This window comes from Polyergus mexicanus, unplaced genomic scaffold (genome assembly GCF_030449975.1).
Source record: "Polyergus mexicanus isolate NDT 795.1 unplaced genomic scaffold, iyPolMexi1.0 SCAF_11, whole genome shotgun sequence".
Lineage (NCBI taxonomy): Eukaryota > Metazoa > Arthropoda > Insecta > Hymenoptera > Formicidae > Polyergus > Polyergus mexicanus.
Genome location: NW_027223331.1, coordinates 1,802,118 through 1,818,905, shown reverse-complemented (window position 1 = coordinate 1,818,905; position 16,788 = coordinate 1,802,118). Strand labels below are relative to the sequence as shown.

General features: G+C 32.2%; 2 protein-coding genes across 3 annotated transcripts; both read left to right on the top strand.

Annotated features, from left to right (window-relative positions):
- The first annotated feature begins 205 nt into the window (after nt 1–205).
- Nucleotides 206–1,683, top strand: LOC138937555 (BOS complex subunit TMEM147). The gene is made up of 4 exons (XM_070303934.1): nt 206–392; nt 476–614; nt 993–1,214; nt 1,338–1,683. Exons 1-4 carry the CDS (start codon nt 316–318, stop codon nt 1,587–1,589), a joined length of 690 nt encoding a protein of 229 aa, XP_070160035.1. The 5' UTR covers nt 206–315; the 3' UTR covers nt 1,590–1,683.
- A 2,890-nt stretch (nt 1,684–4,573) lies between these two features.
- Nucleotides 4,574–14,874, top strand: LOC138937681 (6-phosphofructo-2-kinase/fructose-2,6-bisphosphatase). Of its 2 annotated transcripts, none has more exons than XM_070304182.1 (6): nt 4,574–5,825; nt 10,380–10,544; nt 10,728–10,888; nt 11,076–11,459; nt 11,632–11,901; nt 12,118–14,874. In XM_070304182.1, the coding sequence occupies exons 1-6, from the start codon at nt 5,627–5,629 to the stop codon at nt 12,544–12,546; spliced, it is 1,608 nt and encodes a 535-aa protein (XP_070160283.1). In that variant the 5' UTR covers nt 4,574–5,626; the 3' UTR covers nt 12,547–14,874. The 2 variants fall into 2 exon arrangements, with proteins under 2 accessions (XP_070160283.1, XP_070160285.1); XM_070304184.1 differs by lacking the exon at nt 4,574–5,825 and adding an exon at nt 8,905–9,064.
- The last annotated feature ends 1,914 nt before the right edge of the window (nt 14,875–16,788 follow it).

Below are 16,788 nucleotides of genomic sequence, written 5' to 3'. Positions count from 1 at the left end.
TTATATGCTTCATATATCGTAACATAGATAATAAGCTCACATAATTATAATTATTTGTATCTCAGTAATAACAAAAAACATGAAAGATTTTTAGAAATCCTTAAGATTTTTTAAGAAGCACTCTACGCTTCAATGAAGCACGTGTCTCCGCGTCTGTCAAAGCAGTCAGGTGATCAGTTGCTAAGAGTGCGCATGCGTCAGAAAATTCTACAATCTCATGTCATTGATTACGTTACGATGTTCTCATTCATTATTCTATTATGAATTTTTCATTTTTTTCAATAATGTTTTAAATTGACTGAATATCACTGAAAAATGACATTATATCACTTTGGAAATTGTTTGGCGTTGGTATACGTGCCATATTATTTGAGCTACAAATATTCCGGCTTGTAAGTATCCGAGAGAGATTTTTGAGATTTCTTAACCTAGATTTATAATAAAAGGTGAAAGTAATAAAGGGAAATATTTTCAGATCTGAATACGGTGCCTTCTGGAAATGCATCCAAGCAGGTGGTATTTATATCTTCACGCAACTTGTAAAGATGCTGGCGCTTGCCACATTTTTTCCAACTGCTGACAATGTCGGAGAAGAGGGTTTTGATGTTTTTGGGGTTCGCATTATTAGTTCTCTTCCAACAAATTTTGTCCCTTTGCAATCAAATGTTCACATCTATTCCATTATTATTTCATATTCTAAAAAAATATATAGTATCTATATTTCTTTAACTTTTATGGTTTCATAAACTTTTAAGTTTATGAATTTGTGAATATGTAGATCAATGATATGATAAATTTTTATTTTAAATATTACTGATAATCAAGAATCAAGATAAAATTGTAATATATCTAAATCATTTTCAATTCTTTAAATTAACTTTGATTAGAAAAGACTTTAGACTTTATATTCTTAGATTTAGGTTTGATATCTTTTTCCCTACATTATTTTAAGATTTTACATGTTTTAATTAATTATAAAAATATGTTTCTAGGAATTTTTAAAATCGTCTATTGATCTGGCGGATTTGGCAGGAATATTGTTGGTACTAAATGGTATTCCTGGTAAAGGTCATGCTAAAGTATTAACTGCTGGCATAGGATGGGCAGGAGCGGAAGTGTTGCTCACAAGATTCTTGTTACTTTGGGTTGGAGCTCGTGGTGCTGAATTTGATTGGAAATATATTCAAAAGAGTCTTGAGTCAAACATCAATTTGGTAAAAATTTACTGTTTATTTAATGATAACTTGAAGTAACTATTTAATATTAAACATGCTTTTTTCAATTCTTTTATTTATAAAAATTAAAAAATTTTTGGACTTATAATATGTTTTTAACAGGTACAACATATAACGACTGCAACATTAGTTTGGTTGTGGTCTAGGCACGATTTACGGCGTGGTTTAGTTCCTATAGTAATTGGTATGCTCGTGCTCACAGTATACAGGCCGCTTTTATTAGACTTTCTTACATCACTTTTATTAGCTGGCCCATGGTCAACACTAATTATTAAAGCTGTCACTACTTTTTTCATGGGCGCAACAACATTACATATTTATGCAGGTCTCGCGCATTCAATTGGAATTTTCTGAACAATATATTTATATGCATACTTACTGCATCTACAGTTGTATTGAACATAATGTTTTCCATTCCACATTCTTCGATAAAAAAAAAAATATCATAATATTGTATATTACATAATAAATACTTTTATGTATAAATGTTATTTATTTTTATTGTTTTTATTACTTTGTTTTACCGTGCACAAATTTGATTAAGGAATATATACTATATATAAAGTGAGAAACATACTATAAAGATTAATTCGAGTGAAATAGATGAAGAGAGTGCATCCTGTGTCAAGTATGAATTTCGATCTATGATTCAATTTCCTTAATGTTCAGACTATATTATATAAATGATCCATTTTTATATATATTCTAACTCTTTCGATCGAAAACATAAATTGCCGAATAACTTTTGATTATTTTTGCTGTCTTTATTAATATAGCGTTTCATTATTTATGACAATTCTATTTATTTATATTCTCGAAAATTCTCTCGGAGAACAATGGCTGAACGGTTTCTACCATCTCACTTTATCCTTTATTCTAGAGATATGATTCTCTCTCTATTGTGGTTAATGGACGGCAGTGACCGCAGGCCTGTACGTGAATATTCGTGGTGACAATCGTTTTAAAATAGAGCTCGCCTTGGTTGCTTTGAATTCGAGGCTGTGCCAAAACTAAAAAGGGACAAGTTACTTTTCATCTCCTTAGTGTCCCATAAACGTCTTCGCCAAAAGCACCAAATCATTTTTTAAATTTATTTTTAATATCCGAATATTGCACATCGAATTTATATTATAAATAAACGAACACAATATAAATTAATAAAAAAAGAAGTATGGAGATATAAAAAGCAACAATTCCTGCGACTTTCATTAATCTTATTTTATTACTCATATTTTATTAGTCTTATTGAATTATACTGATAATTGATTATTCGTATGAATAAATTATATAGCGACATTATTATTTCGTGGAAATTGTTAATTGTAAAATTCATCGTAGATATGATAGAAATGTGTAAATTTTTCTTGTTTCAATAACGTATTTAATAGCGGTTTGTTTAATGATAAGAGTGTTTCATAAAAGGAGAAAATTTTGCTTAAATATAATTCAAGAACCCATTCAGAAAGGCAGGACAGATCTGTATACGAACCTGGCTTTTATCTTTCCAGTTAACTCGATAGAGCTTCGTTGAATGTTAGAATTTAAATGGGCAATTATCTAATAACGCACAATCATATCAATAAACTCTCGTGAACATTGACGAGGGTATTCATATAAGCAAATAAGATTGCGATTTCTTCTGTGATATTCACTCTGCATCTCAATTGTCTCAATGATCGCATTACATTATCGTCTTTCTTCTTAGAAAGTATTTAAATGGCAAATTAGGAGTCATTTTTTCCTTCAATTAAAAATTATTCTTACATATAAAAAATTAAACTTTACAAGTTTACACAGATATGTTAATGAATAACGTGCGCTTACAAATTGCAACTAATCGCGACTGTAGTCAATATCATTTTGTTACAAATCATTCGTGACCTCTATCACGCATCGGAGTAGAATTTATCACGTGTAATAAGAAATACATGTTTAATATATGTATAATATTTTCCCCTTTTATCATCTAATAACTTAAGCTTCTGACATTTACTTACGTAGATGTAATAAGAAAAAAATCTCATTTCTCGTGGCGTAATTACGTGTGTATTATTGTCTTATTATCGTAAACATATTATATAGATATTCTTTATCTGTTGTTTTTATGAAAATTTTTAAGTCTCGTGAAAATTTCCAGAAGAGCTGTACGTGCTGGTTTTTTTATAAATTTTATAAAAATGTATAGGGAAAACTTTTTATATATGTTATACTTTTTATGTTAAAAGTATATATATATATAAATATTTAGAATTATATATATAAATGTTTATAATTCCTATCTATTCATATTTAACATCGAACTATATGAATTTGTTCTATAATTAATAATTATTAAAAATTTAAAAAAATTTACTATAATTAAAAATTATTTAAATTAAATTATTATTATTAAAAAGAAAGCGAAAATACTTTTCCTTTATTTTAAATGTTATTTGCTTTTAATATTTTTTGGTTTCTCTTTCTTAGCACTTTCGAAATAGGAATTATTTTGCAAAAGACGCATACGTAGCTAAAGGCCACCATAACAACTTTCGATCGATTATTTCGCAAGCTTATCACGAAAACAGTACGTGTCTCTATGTGTGCACATATATACAGATGTATTACTTATACTTTAGTGTTAATTTAGTTTTAATATTAATTGACGATGTACAAAATTTTCTTGGTAAAAATCATGTTTCTTAAATTATTTCGACACCGAAACAAGTTCCAAAGTTCACATTTTGTATATAAGAAGAAGTTGCTCTACATTGGCGTACACGTGATTTAACCCGGCAGGTCAGGACATTAATGATCTGGATGTGACTCCTCGTTTAATTCCGCCAATGACGGCGAACATATACATACGCCTGCATGATCGTTTGCCAAACGATTATGTGAAAATAGAGAAAACAACTGTGGACTTTGAACATGCGATCCGCCAAGAAAAATGCGAGCTGGTTTCATCAGGCGTAACGCATGTAATTTATGATTCTGATCAGATATGTGTATGACGATACCATCAAATTGGAATAAATTGTCAAGATTATCATATACTAGATCTAAACAAGAATAAGAACGTGAGAATAGTTAGAATAGAGTTAAACCTTTGAAAATTTTTGTTGAGAGTCTAAAGAGAGGTAGAAGCATAAAATCTAACAGTGATAAGATAAGCGAAGCTAACATTATAAATGTAAAAAAGACATTATCTTATTGTACATAATTTTATGGAAAGTAGAAACGGATGAATTTTCATTGTTCACGATTTTCGCGAACAGGTATATCGAATAACGGCCATAAAGAAATACGAATGTTTGTTCATGGCGCGCAAGTTTGTCCGATATCGTGGTAGAGGGGCCGGCCAGTCTTCCATTGGCAGAGTAGCTTGCCTGTGATTCTGGTCGATGCTGCTAAAAGCCGCGACGGAACCAGAACTACTAGTCGTTGGAGAGCAGACGAGTACAGTATCGATCGTTCGCCCAACAAGCAGAATCTATTCTTGTCCGGATGAGCACACTTGCGCTCTGCGTTACAATAGAGAGTGTATTTTCTGAAACAAAAGCAGAAGAGCTGAAGTTGAAGAATCGTTGCATCTACGAGAAGTCTCGAGAAGCAATAGCTGAAATTTCTCTCTAGTACCAGCTGGCCGAAAACCTACATAACAATAGCGCGTCATTCGTAGGAGGAAGCCGAAGAGGAAGAGAGAAGAAAGAGGAAGAGAATTGGGGCGTAAAGCACGGAGAGTGTCGGAGCAATCGACTACAGTGACTTCGACTCAAAGCCCAAAATCACGAAGGCACCAGAATCGTGAAGCCATCGATGAGATTGGAGCGAGGTGTCGCTGTTACTATGTAAATTATCAGCAGGTGTAACTCGGCTGCGCGCGCGCACTGTCGTCAACGACCAACGATATCAGTAGTGACAACAACATCATCATCGAAAACAGCAGCGGGAGGAACGGACGCGAGGAAGCAGGAAAATTTACGCGGCACGCCGCGATCTAGAGACCAGGGCCTTTATCTGACCGATTTCAAGGAAGCTCGCAAACTGGCTCCAGAGGTGAGGATCAAGCAAATTGGAATGAGGGAGGACCTGCTATCTATAATACGGCACACGAGCAGCGACCACTTCTCGGAAGAGCTTTAGCCGGGAGCTTGATCAGGAAGTAGAAGCAGAAACACCAGCCAGACTGGCGCTATAACTCGCGAATATAGAGAGATATTCGCGCGATAGAGTAGAGGTGGCTCTTGCTCGTTGGCCTTTTGGAACCGCTCGCCGTGTCGGGCTTCCTTTTGTTCCACGGATCCTCGCGATTATCCCTTAATCAACTATAATTGTCATCGAAAGAGAGAGGGAGGAGAACCGTATATTCGAACGATCGATTGATCTCCGTCATACGGATTTTCCCGGTTATGCCCTGGGTCGCAGCATGTTTTGACCTGCTGGCGGCTCCGTTACTGGGTTATTGTCTCGCGATCAGAAAACTAGCCCTGCAAGCCGGCATCCTGCAGGAGAGAAGAAACGATCTTGTCGGGAAACAGACGTTTAACACGGGAACACCCTCGAACGTTGACGCAGCCACAATGGTTCCTAACGCAGAAGAGCGTCAAGGTAAATTTACGCTTCATGTCAACGGAATGTCGATTGTGACGTCCGTTTATATAATTCGTATTTTTTTCTACGTCATCGCATGCTCTCTAAGTATTTGTTTCTACGTGCGGTGATAAAGCGACTTATCTAAATTAAACAATTAAATGACACAGTCGACGAAAGTAATTTTTAAATGTATGAGAAACACATATATGGATAATGAAATGTATAAGTCATTAAATAAATTTTAAGCTTTCGGTTGTACGAAAACACCTTGTTACGTAATTTTCAAAAAAAAAAACGAGAGAATTAAGATAAAAAAATTGTAACATATCAAAGTCTTAATTACAACCGAAATATTGTTGTTGCGTAATTCTTCTTAGATTCACACTGCAAAGTATCTAAAAATTTATATAATATAAATAGAGAATTTAAAAGAAGCTTTTGAAATATATAATACATTCTTAATTAAACAACGAATGTAATCACAAAAAATAATTATATATATTTAAATCGTTTTACTAAACTAAATTAAAAAAATAAATATATTAGTAAAATTTTTAAGAATATTATATCTATAATTTCTTCTCTCATAGATGCTAGCATAATTTTCTTATTGAATTATCTATTGCGTTGTATGCAATATAATTAACACGATTGTTTGAATAGTTTTATTTGGTCAGATAATATAATTGTTTTTTAAAAGATCATTACCACGCTATCTATGCATTTGTACATGCATTTATATTATTTCGCTCGTTATATCGCAACAAACATCAGCTGACGTTGAGGTAGGCGAAAACCAACTTGTTATTCATGCTTTTTATTCTGTCATATTTGAATGTGTTCCTCTATAAAAAATATACATATATAATTCACAGAACGCGTATATTGCATAGGTAACGTAAGGGACATTAGTGAATCTTTTACGTTATGTTAGAAGCCGGTTTATAATGAAATTCGAAGGAAATGAAAAGTGAAAGGAAAATAACGCTTCGGATATTGAGGTCATCGTCTGTAGTATCGTAATCAGCACTATTCTGCTGACATTGTATTTTATACTTTATTTGCCATTTTTTTGTGTCTAATTAACAAAAGCAAATTTCGCACGTTTAAGATGAAAACAAGATGTATAAGTTTATATATTTGTACTGTTATTGTTTCTAATATGCTTTGAAGATACGCGCTCTGGAGTGTTAAAATTATAAAGAAAATATAAATAAATGCAATTCTCTCGTGAAATATTAAACTTAATTTTCAAATTTTATTTCTTATATACGCGGGGCTTTTGAGACAAATCATCAATGTATATAAAAAAAAAAAAAAGATAAATAATATCCTATTTTATAAATTTTTTTTTGTACACGTTATGCAAACTTGAGAATGCAGATGTAATTATTAACTCTCATCAATGTACGTTTCACTTTTATTGCAACATCCGTATTTTTATTTGCGACATTATTCTCATGTTACGAACGACATTGTTTCACATAACACATCGGATTCTTACAATGCTAATACATCTTGGAATATAATCCTATGAATGTAATCAATGAAAGAATCAATATCGCGTCCGAGAAAGAGAAAGAGAAAAAAAGGGGGAAAACATAAGATTAAAATATATTATTAAAGATTAATGAGTTACTCATATACGAACCTAAGCATTGCATGTATAATTTGTGTATATGACACATAAATGTCATATCTTGTTTTATAACATTTTTTATTAAAATATGCAATTTTCACATATATGCAGCTACTTATCGTTAGTTGGAATAATTAAACATATCAATTCAAAGGATAAATATGAGAATCTTCAAATAATATAAAAACGATGATAGAATATTTTGTGGATACTTTATATATAATAGTATTACATATATTATATGTTACTGTATAATAAAATATTATATATATGTTAATTGCATAGATATATGTGTAACGTTGTGCGATCATATACATTTTTATAAGATAAATAAAATTTTAAATTTTTAAATATATTTTTATATAAAATTGCACGCGGTTATGTGTGTGTGTGTGAGAAAGAGAAACAGAAGGAAAGAGTGAAAAAAAATATTTTACATATATGTCACACATCGAGAAATTTTTCTTTTTTTATCTGGTAACCAAACATTATATGTCGGTAAATATTATCTATCCGTGACGATAAATCCGTACATACCGAAACGTATTTCAATTTATGATTGCAAAATGGCATTGAGAAATCGATAATTTATCACTCGTCACTTATCACTTTGTCTAAAACAAACTAAATATATTTGTATCTCATAGTAAATTATGCAAGTACAGAAAATGTAAAAATTATTATGATTTCTATAGTAATTTTTTTTTTATATTTCCACGAATATAAAAAAAGTCATTGAAGTAATCAGATGACATAACACACATTATAAGTTATAATTTTTTAATAATTACCATTAAATCATATTTTCTCATAGATTAAACACTTAAATCAAAACATTTTTAAACTTATTAATTTCAATATTGAAAATAATTTTATATTATTCTTGATCTGTTGAATATTCGTCACTTTTATCTTGTATTTATTTCGCGATAATATTGATTAGATGACACGAATCCGAAGAAGTACTTTTGTATCATTCTAAATTTTAATATACAGAAAAAAAAGATAAGAGCGCTTGTTATATCTCAACGGATAATATTTTCTCTTGAGCTGCCAAGCCGTTTTGCTTGCGACATAACCATAATAATAATTATCCAATAATCATAACGATGATTATAAAATTATCAATTTAATTCGCGCACGTGTACAGCTTTAATCAATATAGTAATTTACACAAATACTGTTTGAGCACTTAAAAAATTTTTGATAGTAATGAAACATACTGCACATTTGGAAAATTTAAAGAAACTATAATAATTATTCTGTTTTGTTATTTTATAATTTTGCCGCCTTTGAAAAGCGAATTACTATTGGTTTTGATAACGCACGGGAAAGCCCAACGAAACTGATGTGCACGCGCATTCGTAATTCTAAATATAAAGTTTGTTCTCGGTGTGGGAACACAAATGGTGACACGAGGCATCATACATATTTAATTGCTCGCTCATTCGATGTCTCAGTATTGGTGAGATTTACATATTGAACGTACAACGAGTGCAGAACAATCAAGTTTTGATTTTTTCGTTATCAGTCATTTAACTCTGACGTTCTTGTCAGCTGTTCGAGAGTCGTACACAGTAATCTTTATACTTCTACGCAAATATGTGTATGTTAGGTAAGATAATTTGCATGCTGCTTTATAAACACAAAATAAGTAAATAAGGTAAATATTTGTTATTCATCCATCTTAATGTTAAAACTATTATTAGATTATTCAAAAATATAGCATGGAAGAAATATAACAAGATTTTAAGGTTCTATTTTAAATATGTAGAATTAATTCTTAAAATATCTGTTTTTTTAATAGCTTACATTTTAATTAATAAAATTATATATATATTTTCTTTTTATATATATTGTATATATATATTTTCTATTTTTTCTTCTCGTTTTTCAACACGCAGTAAGCTTCTTTGTAATCCGTTGACACTAAGTGCTCGAGAATTTGCATTAAATTCTCGTCATTCACTGACTAATCTATTTAATCATTGTTGTTTACTTATGGTAAAAAAAAACTTTGAATTCCCCGTCTTGTCTAGAAAACATTCTACAAGTTTTCTGACTCAGAAGCATTGGAATAATAAAAATCTTTTTTACAAATATGTGTAGCCTGCGATAAGAAACTAACAATTGTTATGATGTGAAACTGTTTTTCTGCGCATAGAAAAATATGATGTCTTATAACATCATATTGTGCTTTATATTTCTTCGTACTCGTAATTAGATGTTTTTGCAAGTGCGTGACGCAACGTAAAAATTGAACAAATACAAAAAATTGAAGCTGATGATAAATAATATTAATGATTTTATTTACTTTCACAACTCTTAACGCGCTTGACATCATAAACATTTTACGTCCAACGTTATTTTGAAGAAAAGCGAATTACGTTCTTGCAGGTCCAAAGTCACATCGTCATATACTATGAATTACATATAGCTAAATTATTCTCATGTTACTCTGCTTATATTTGTAGCCACAAAATCACATATTGCCAAAATATACTCGCTAGTATAGCAAACTCATTCAACGAAATAATTCTGACTAATAACATTATATTTAGGTTTTGCTCTGTAAATTTTCATGACATTTCTAAGCAAGATTTTGAAACGGAAATATATTTTGCCAGGTTATATCGTTATTTTCCGATGTATTTTTTATTTATTGCAAGAAATTGAATTAATCAAAAACAGAATACGATTTTAACATGTTGTCGATTTGTATATAATATTACAAAAGTTTTGATATTTCTAAGACAAATATTTGTTGTATATTTTAGTACACTTTTAATAAATTATTCTTTAATATTTTAATATAAATTTAGCCCGGCACAAAATAATCTTTGGTCGCTAATATGCTGAATTCAGTACCCGCACAAGTTGCATAATCAATAAATATATAACTTTTTCAAGTTTGTCTATTTTCTACTTAGATCCCGGCAAGGAAAAGGTCGCAGCGAGAATGCCGGCAGTAGCGAAGTCATCGCGCAAATTTGTAGGGGTTGTTATAGCCATTTGCGGTTTACCAGCTCGTGGGAAAAGCCAAATCGGCCAGAGTCTTGCTCGCAGACTTAATTGGAATGGCGTAACCACAAAAGGTAAATGCAAATTTTAAGATATATATCTTTAGATAAATATTACTTTGTTTAAACACATCTGTTACATAACTCTACAAAGATTTATTGCAACCATTTATATCGTGATTGATTTTTATTGTTAACTAAACATACGTATTTAAAAATTGTTTCGTGAATTACAATGCACCATAAATCTCGTTTCAGTGTTTCGCGTGAGTGATTATCGAAGAAAACGAGTCGAACCTCATATATCACGTGAACTCCTCCGATCAGATAATGCGGCAAACAATGCGTTAATGGCTCTCGCACAGAGAGATGCCATGCTAGATTGCTCGGCGTGGCTTGCATCCGGAAATTCTGTAACGGTATGTATTTATGGCAGTTTCCTTTACGTGATTACGTTTGTAGAGAGACCGCAACATTATTTTTGTCGAATAACGTTTCCTTTCCATTAAGATTTTGACTTAGTCGATTCTGCCTGTTAATAATATCGTAAAAAATTGCATGACATTTAATTGCACCGTTATTATCTTGAGTTTTCCCTGTTTCAAGCTCCTGGATGCTATGCTGATTACGCGAGCGCAGCGCACGGAGGTCCACGATTACTTCTCCGGTCAGCTCGGCTATCGCGTTCTGTTCATCGAATGCGTTTGCGACGATCCGGGAGTCCTGGAGCATAATCAGCAGGAGATCGTGAGACATAGCGCCGATTATGCAGGCATAGATGCCACCGTGGCCGCGGAAGATCTGCGTTCAAAGATCGCTTTTTACGCTCGATCGTACGAGCCGATGGATGACAGAATCTATCCCAGAATCAGAATCGATACTGCTACCATGGACATGGAGACCTGCAAGGTGTCCGGTCACATTGAAACCACCGTACTCGGATACCTCGGAGACGTCAGCCTTAAACCTCACACTCTTTATTTCTCGAGGGTGAGCAATTATTTTGCATTATGACACAAAAATGAAATATATTACAAAATGTACAGTATCTTCGGGAATTATTGTCCTTCGGATTTGTTTGTGTAAATATTCAGATACTGCTTATTCCGTATATGATTTTATACATTTTCTGATTTATATTTTTATATTGTATTATACACAGCACGGTGAAAGCGAGTACAATGTGCTCGGTAAAGTCGGCGGTGACGCGGTATTAAGTCCCAGGGGCGAGCGTTACGCTCAAGCTTTATCAAGCAAGTTTAATGCCATGCGTATTCCCGATCTTCGAGTTCTCACCAGTCGCCTTCGCAGAACAATCGCAACGGCGCGTGGTATCGAAGCTCCTCAGGAACACGTAGCGGCTTTGAACGAGCTTCACGCGGGAGTGTGCGAGGGCCTCTCCTACGAGGAAATGCAGGAGCATTATCCACAGGTAATTATATTGATCGAGATCGTCCAATAAACTTGAATAATCGCTCGAGGCAAAATATTGATCGCCGATTAAAAAACATCCGTATGTATAAAATCATAGATTAGATTATCTCTCGTTCGTGAGCGATATTAATTCTTATCAGAGACAGTTAGAAATATCGGATGATAATATAGCGTGACAAGGTTATTTCACATCGTCCACGTAATTTCACGACAGGAATTCGCCTGGCGCGATCAAGACAAGCTGCGTTATCGTTATCCGTGGGGCGAGAGTTACATCGACGCTATGCAACGTGTCGAGCCGGTGATGGCCGAGTTGCAGCGCTCCAATAACGTTCTCGTGGTGTCTCATCAAGCGGTACTGCGCTGCATCATCGGATTCTTCCTCGATAAGAAACCCGAAGAGCTGCCCTACATGGAGGTGCCGTTACACACGATAATCCGCATCGCTAGCCAGGGCTACAATTACAAACTCGAGTTCTTCAAGCTGCCGATCGAATGCGTTAACACGACTCGCGTCAAGCCCCAAAATTGCAACGGAGATCGTACCGCTGCCGACGCACTGATCACGGTCCCCGATCATTTCGATATACCCGATCCTTGGAGAAACCCCGGCAACGGGCCTACTCTCGTGCAACAGCATTAAAAAAAAAATCAAGTCGAGTCGAAGAACTTTAATATAAGATAATGATATCGATACAGTTTTGCATAAAAAGGAGCCCTCTGATATCAAAATATTTTACCATCGCTGCATGGAAAAAAATATCAAATATGAGATAACATTGCTCATTGTATCAGTTGATATAAATGGAGAATTAATGAGACGTTGAAAGATCGATTTATGCTATGTTTTAAACAAATGGCTTATACAATAATTGGCTGTACACTCGCAGCACTATTGAAATTATTTATCTGTTTATTTGTAATTCTGGGTATGAATATTTGCACTATTATTATGAAAAAAATAGATTACTATCTCTATTAAAATTCCCGTAGTAAATTAAAAGAAGGCAATTTAAATGGGCAATTTTATTTTTTCCTACACGCGCGATAGCTGGCAGAAGCGCATCGATACAATTTTGACAGTAATCAATATAGAAGCGGATAGAAATAGTTTGTTCCTCTGATTTTAAGGGTTCTTTTACGTAATGGAAATTACGCACAAATTTTCGAACATGGATATCTTTGACTCGGATCGACTTCAATGATAGGTCTACGATATGGTATCGATACTATACCTTTTTAATGAGCAACAATTGGGAAGCCCATGGCTCGGAGCCCTCTACGTATCGCGAAAGATGATAGTTTTGTCAGCAATTTATAGGGTTGCTCGATTATATTATACTCGATGATTAAATTACCTGAATGCTAAATACATATACGTACAGATTTGTATATAGAATGGATGGGAAAATTTAACGTCGAAAACAGTTTGTGATAATAATAGCGCATAGAAATACAAAAATCGCTATGCAAATGAATCATTTTTTGTTTTTGTATTTCAGCATTTTTTCTTATGTTTCCTCTTAAAAAAAATATCTTGCAAAACTTTTATTCCGTGCTGTGATCATTTTTTAATTAAATGTACGATCTCTTTTGCCATATTTTATTGTTCAAGTGTCATCGAATTTACAATTATCTTGACGAAAGAGGGATGAAAAATTACGGAAATGTTTAGGTATATGCAAAGTTTATTACATGTAACACTTGAGATTTTGAAACATAATCCACACATTAATTATCCGGCCTTAACGATGATCAGAATCGGCAAAAAATTTATCTCTGGATACTATAAGATCTTATATTTTTATAAAGGATAGATATTAGATATAATTATAGCTGCTTCCTTCATAACGATTAATCCGTTTTATATTTTAAACAGCAATGCAATATGTCCATAATTATAATCTATAAATATGAAATTATATTAATTATATTATTTTGATAGGTAAATTATAAAAAAAAGTTTTTTGCAACGAAACAGATAATCGAAAAAGAATGTTATTATTAATACATACTGAAATAGCTTATTATCGTTATCATAGAGATAGAAGTTTTATTGCTCCTAGTTCATTAACGATTAAAATCTAATAAAAAAGAGGGCTTATTATCCCGATAAACTTTTTATAAAACAAGTATTACAGTTATTGCATGAAATAATTCAAATGTGTAATAATTGGAAAACATTGATGATTTTATCTTTATTACTGAATTGCTTTATGTAAAGGAATTTTTTCGTCCCATATATTTGTAGATTAGATTTGTTTAAGCCAATATATCGTCTTATAAACTTGTTAGAATGTGTATTTTTAGCATAAACGCAATATAATATGCGTAGAGAAAAATGAACATTTAACGATACGTGCATTTTGGTGTAAGCAAATTAACCATAGTTGTGTTAAAATTGACAAAGTAGTATTTTAAAGATTATGTAGAGCATTTTGTGTGTATTATGCGTGCACGAGTTTATTACGATTTTCATTTAACTAACAATAAGATATTGTTCTGGATAAACAAGCAAGATTTTGTGGAATATCGTAGATAAACCAATCCTTATAAACCATTGATTCACATCGATATTTTACTATGTTTTACTCTTCGTTATATAGGATAGTTTATTGCATAAACACGCATAATATTTGATTAGACGTGAACGCGAAGTTCTCCAAGATTCAACGCGATTCCAAGCTGTGAAATCTGAAAGAGAGTAATTCGCGCTTCCTAGAATTAGTTTGATAATTTTTATTCGTGCTTTAAGGAAATTATCTATCTATATGTCTTCCTTTTGAATAAAAAGTCGATCTAGTCGATCTTCCGATGTTTCGACTGCTAAACATTTTGTGACTCTGTATATTGGAAAGTCACGAATGGTAAATTATAATTTGTAACATGTACATTGTGTACGGTTAAAAGATATTATTCATAGTTTGGAAGTTTTTTATTTGTACACTCTATGAATAAAGCTTTTTTTTTTATAAAACAGTCTTGTCCTTTATATTTCTTTGTTTCATGCATTTATCAAATAAAAATATTAGGAAAGTTTCTCTGGCCAATTTGGAGATGATTTTTCCTCAACAAAAATATGACGGAGAACGTTATTTTCTGCAAGTTTCCATTTCTTATCATCATATATATCTTTGTAATTAAGCCTTAAATTAAAATTCTCTCTCTCTATTAAAGTTAACTCCGCTTGAAATTAATTGAAAAATGTAATTTCGTTAATCTTTCAACTCCACAAAATTTAGTTTGCAAAAAGTCTTCTTTTAATTGCTTATAATTCGGGAATTATTAATGTCTTGACATTTTCATTTGAGAAAAAAATCTCGCATTGGCTAAAGAATCTGTTATTAAAAGGACATCCGATGGTTGTGGGACACCCTATACACGATACAAATATATAAATATATAAATATATATATATATATATATATATATATATATATATATATATATATACGATATCTAAAATAAATAACATTGCAGAATAATTATGCAAGTTATGACTAGTATGTTTTGTGTATGACTAGATAAGTTTTCATAAATACTGTAAAAGCTGAGATTAGTAAAAGTGAAACGTTGACTTAAAGTTTCTATATGTCTAATCTTATATATTAAAATACGACCTTCGACAATGATGTCTCTAAGGAGCTTTTTAAAAGACATTCCTGCTCATTCGTTACAAGCGATTACGCAGGAAGAAGATGCCAACAGAATAAAGATATTCTTGCGAATATATATATGCTCTGAATTTTCATTGCATTAATACCTAAATAAATATGATACCTAGCAGAATATAATTTAGAGAATTTCCGCTCCCGATTCATCTCCACCCAAGAGTATGCAATTATTATATACCCGAATTCATTAACTTTGCCGTGTAATCTCTTTGTTTAGCGGCTAGATGCAAATCCAGACTTCTCAACATCCTCGCGCGAGTTTCCGCGTTCGATTCCCGTTTACGCAAATCGTTTGCCAGAATTTCATCTCTCGAATAGAACGATTCGTTTTGTTGGAACGCCAAATCACTAGCATTGGCCTCTAATGAGGGAGATCTGTTTCGCGATTCTCGCACAATGTTTGTTATGAATTCTAGAGCCATTCTCCGACAAGTATCGAAACCTAATAATTGTATTCTCTTACTATGTATCGCATCCGTACGAGGATTCCTCCAATGCGTTCCTCCGTCTATTATTTTAGCGATCGAACTTGGCGTTCCGGGTAGATCTTGAAAAACTTTGGCAAAAATTTCCTTCATTAAATCTTCCTCGCTGCCTGATACATCTGTAAAAATAATATTGATGAGAATAATATTTCAACCGAAGCTAATTCGACGATCGCTAATTATAAAGTCTATCTTCATGCGAAAATAAAAAGTTATTAATCAACAAACGTATAAAATATTTTTTTTCTACAATACTTAAATATATATATCGTTAATTGTGTTTCAAGATTTGAATTGTTTTTTAAAATTGATAATTGTTGCTTGTAAAAAAAATTCATTATTCCTGAAATATATTATATTAAATTTACGATATACGCAAAAAGTTAGCATTTCTTTGGGCGATAAAATAACTCGTTCCGCTCTATATATCGCACAAATGATATGGTATTGACGTCGTATTGCACCAAGAATCACGTATGACGAGATTGCCAGGATATCTTGCAAAGATTAGTTTCCGTCTAACCGCGGATTTGTTTCATATAATTGTTATATTATTCGAAATTTAATTTTGCACAGAATTTCTTTCAAGATATTTGTGACAAATGATATAAGTCCTGTGATCTTTTAATTCTTTATCTTATTTTAATAGGAGAAAATAATATAGAAATAAATAACTGAAAAAAGTCTCTCATATATTTTATAAAAATATTATTTTATACGATAATA

What these genes read in the sequence shown, in the direction of transcription:
- LOC138937555 (XM_070303934.1), top strand. Translation starts at nt 316, where the DNA reads ATGACATTATATCACTTTGGAAATTGTTTGGCGTTGGTATACGTGCCA. An exon ending in AGCTACAAATATTCCGGCTT is followed by an intron (nt 393 to 475) that starts GTAAGTATCCGA and finishes AAATATTTTCAG; the next exon opens with ATCTGAATACGGTGCCTTCT. An exon ending in TTGAGTCAAACATCAATTTG is followed by an intron (nt 1,215 to 1,337) that starts GTAAAAATTTAC and finishes TGTTTTTAACAG; the next exon opens with GTACAACATATAACGACTGC.
- LOC138937681 (XM_070304182.1), top strand. Translation starts at nt 5,627, where the DNA reads ATGCCCTGGGTCGCAGCATGTTTTGACCTGCTGGCGGCTCCGTTACTG. An exon ending in CATCCGGAAATTCTGTAACG is followed by an intron (nt 10,889 to 11,075) that starts GTATGTATTTAT and finishes CCCTGTTTCAAG; the next exon opens with CTCCTGGATGCTATGCTGAT. An exon ending in ACACTCTTTATTTCTCGAGG is followed by an intron (nt 11,460 to 11,631) that starts GTGAGCAATTAT and finishes TATTATACACAG; the next exon opens with CACGGTGAAAGCGAGTACAA.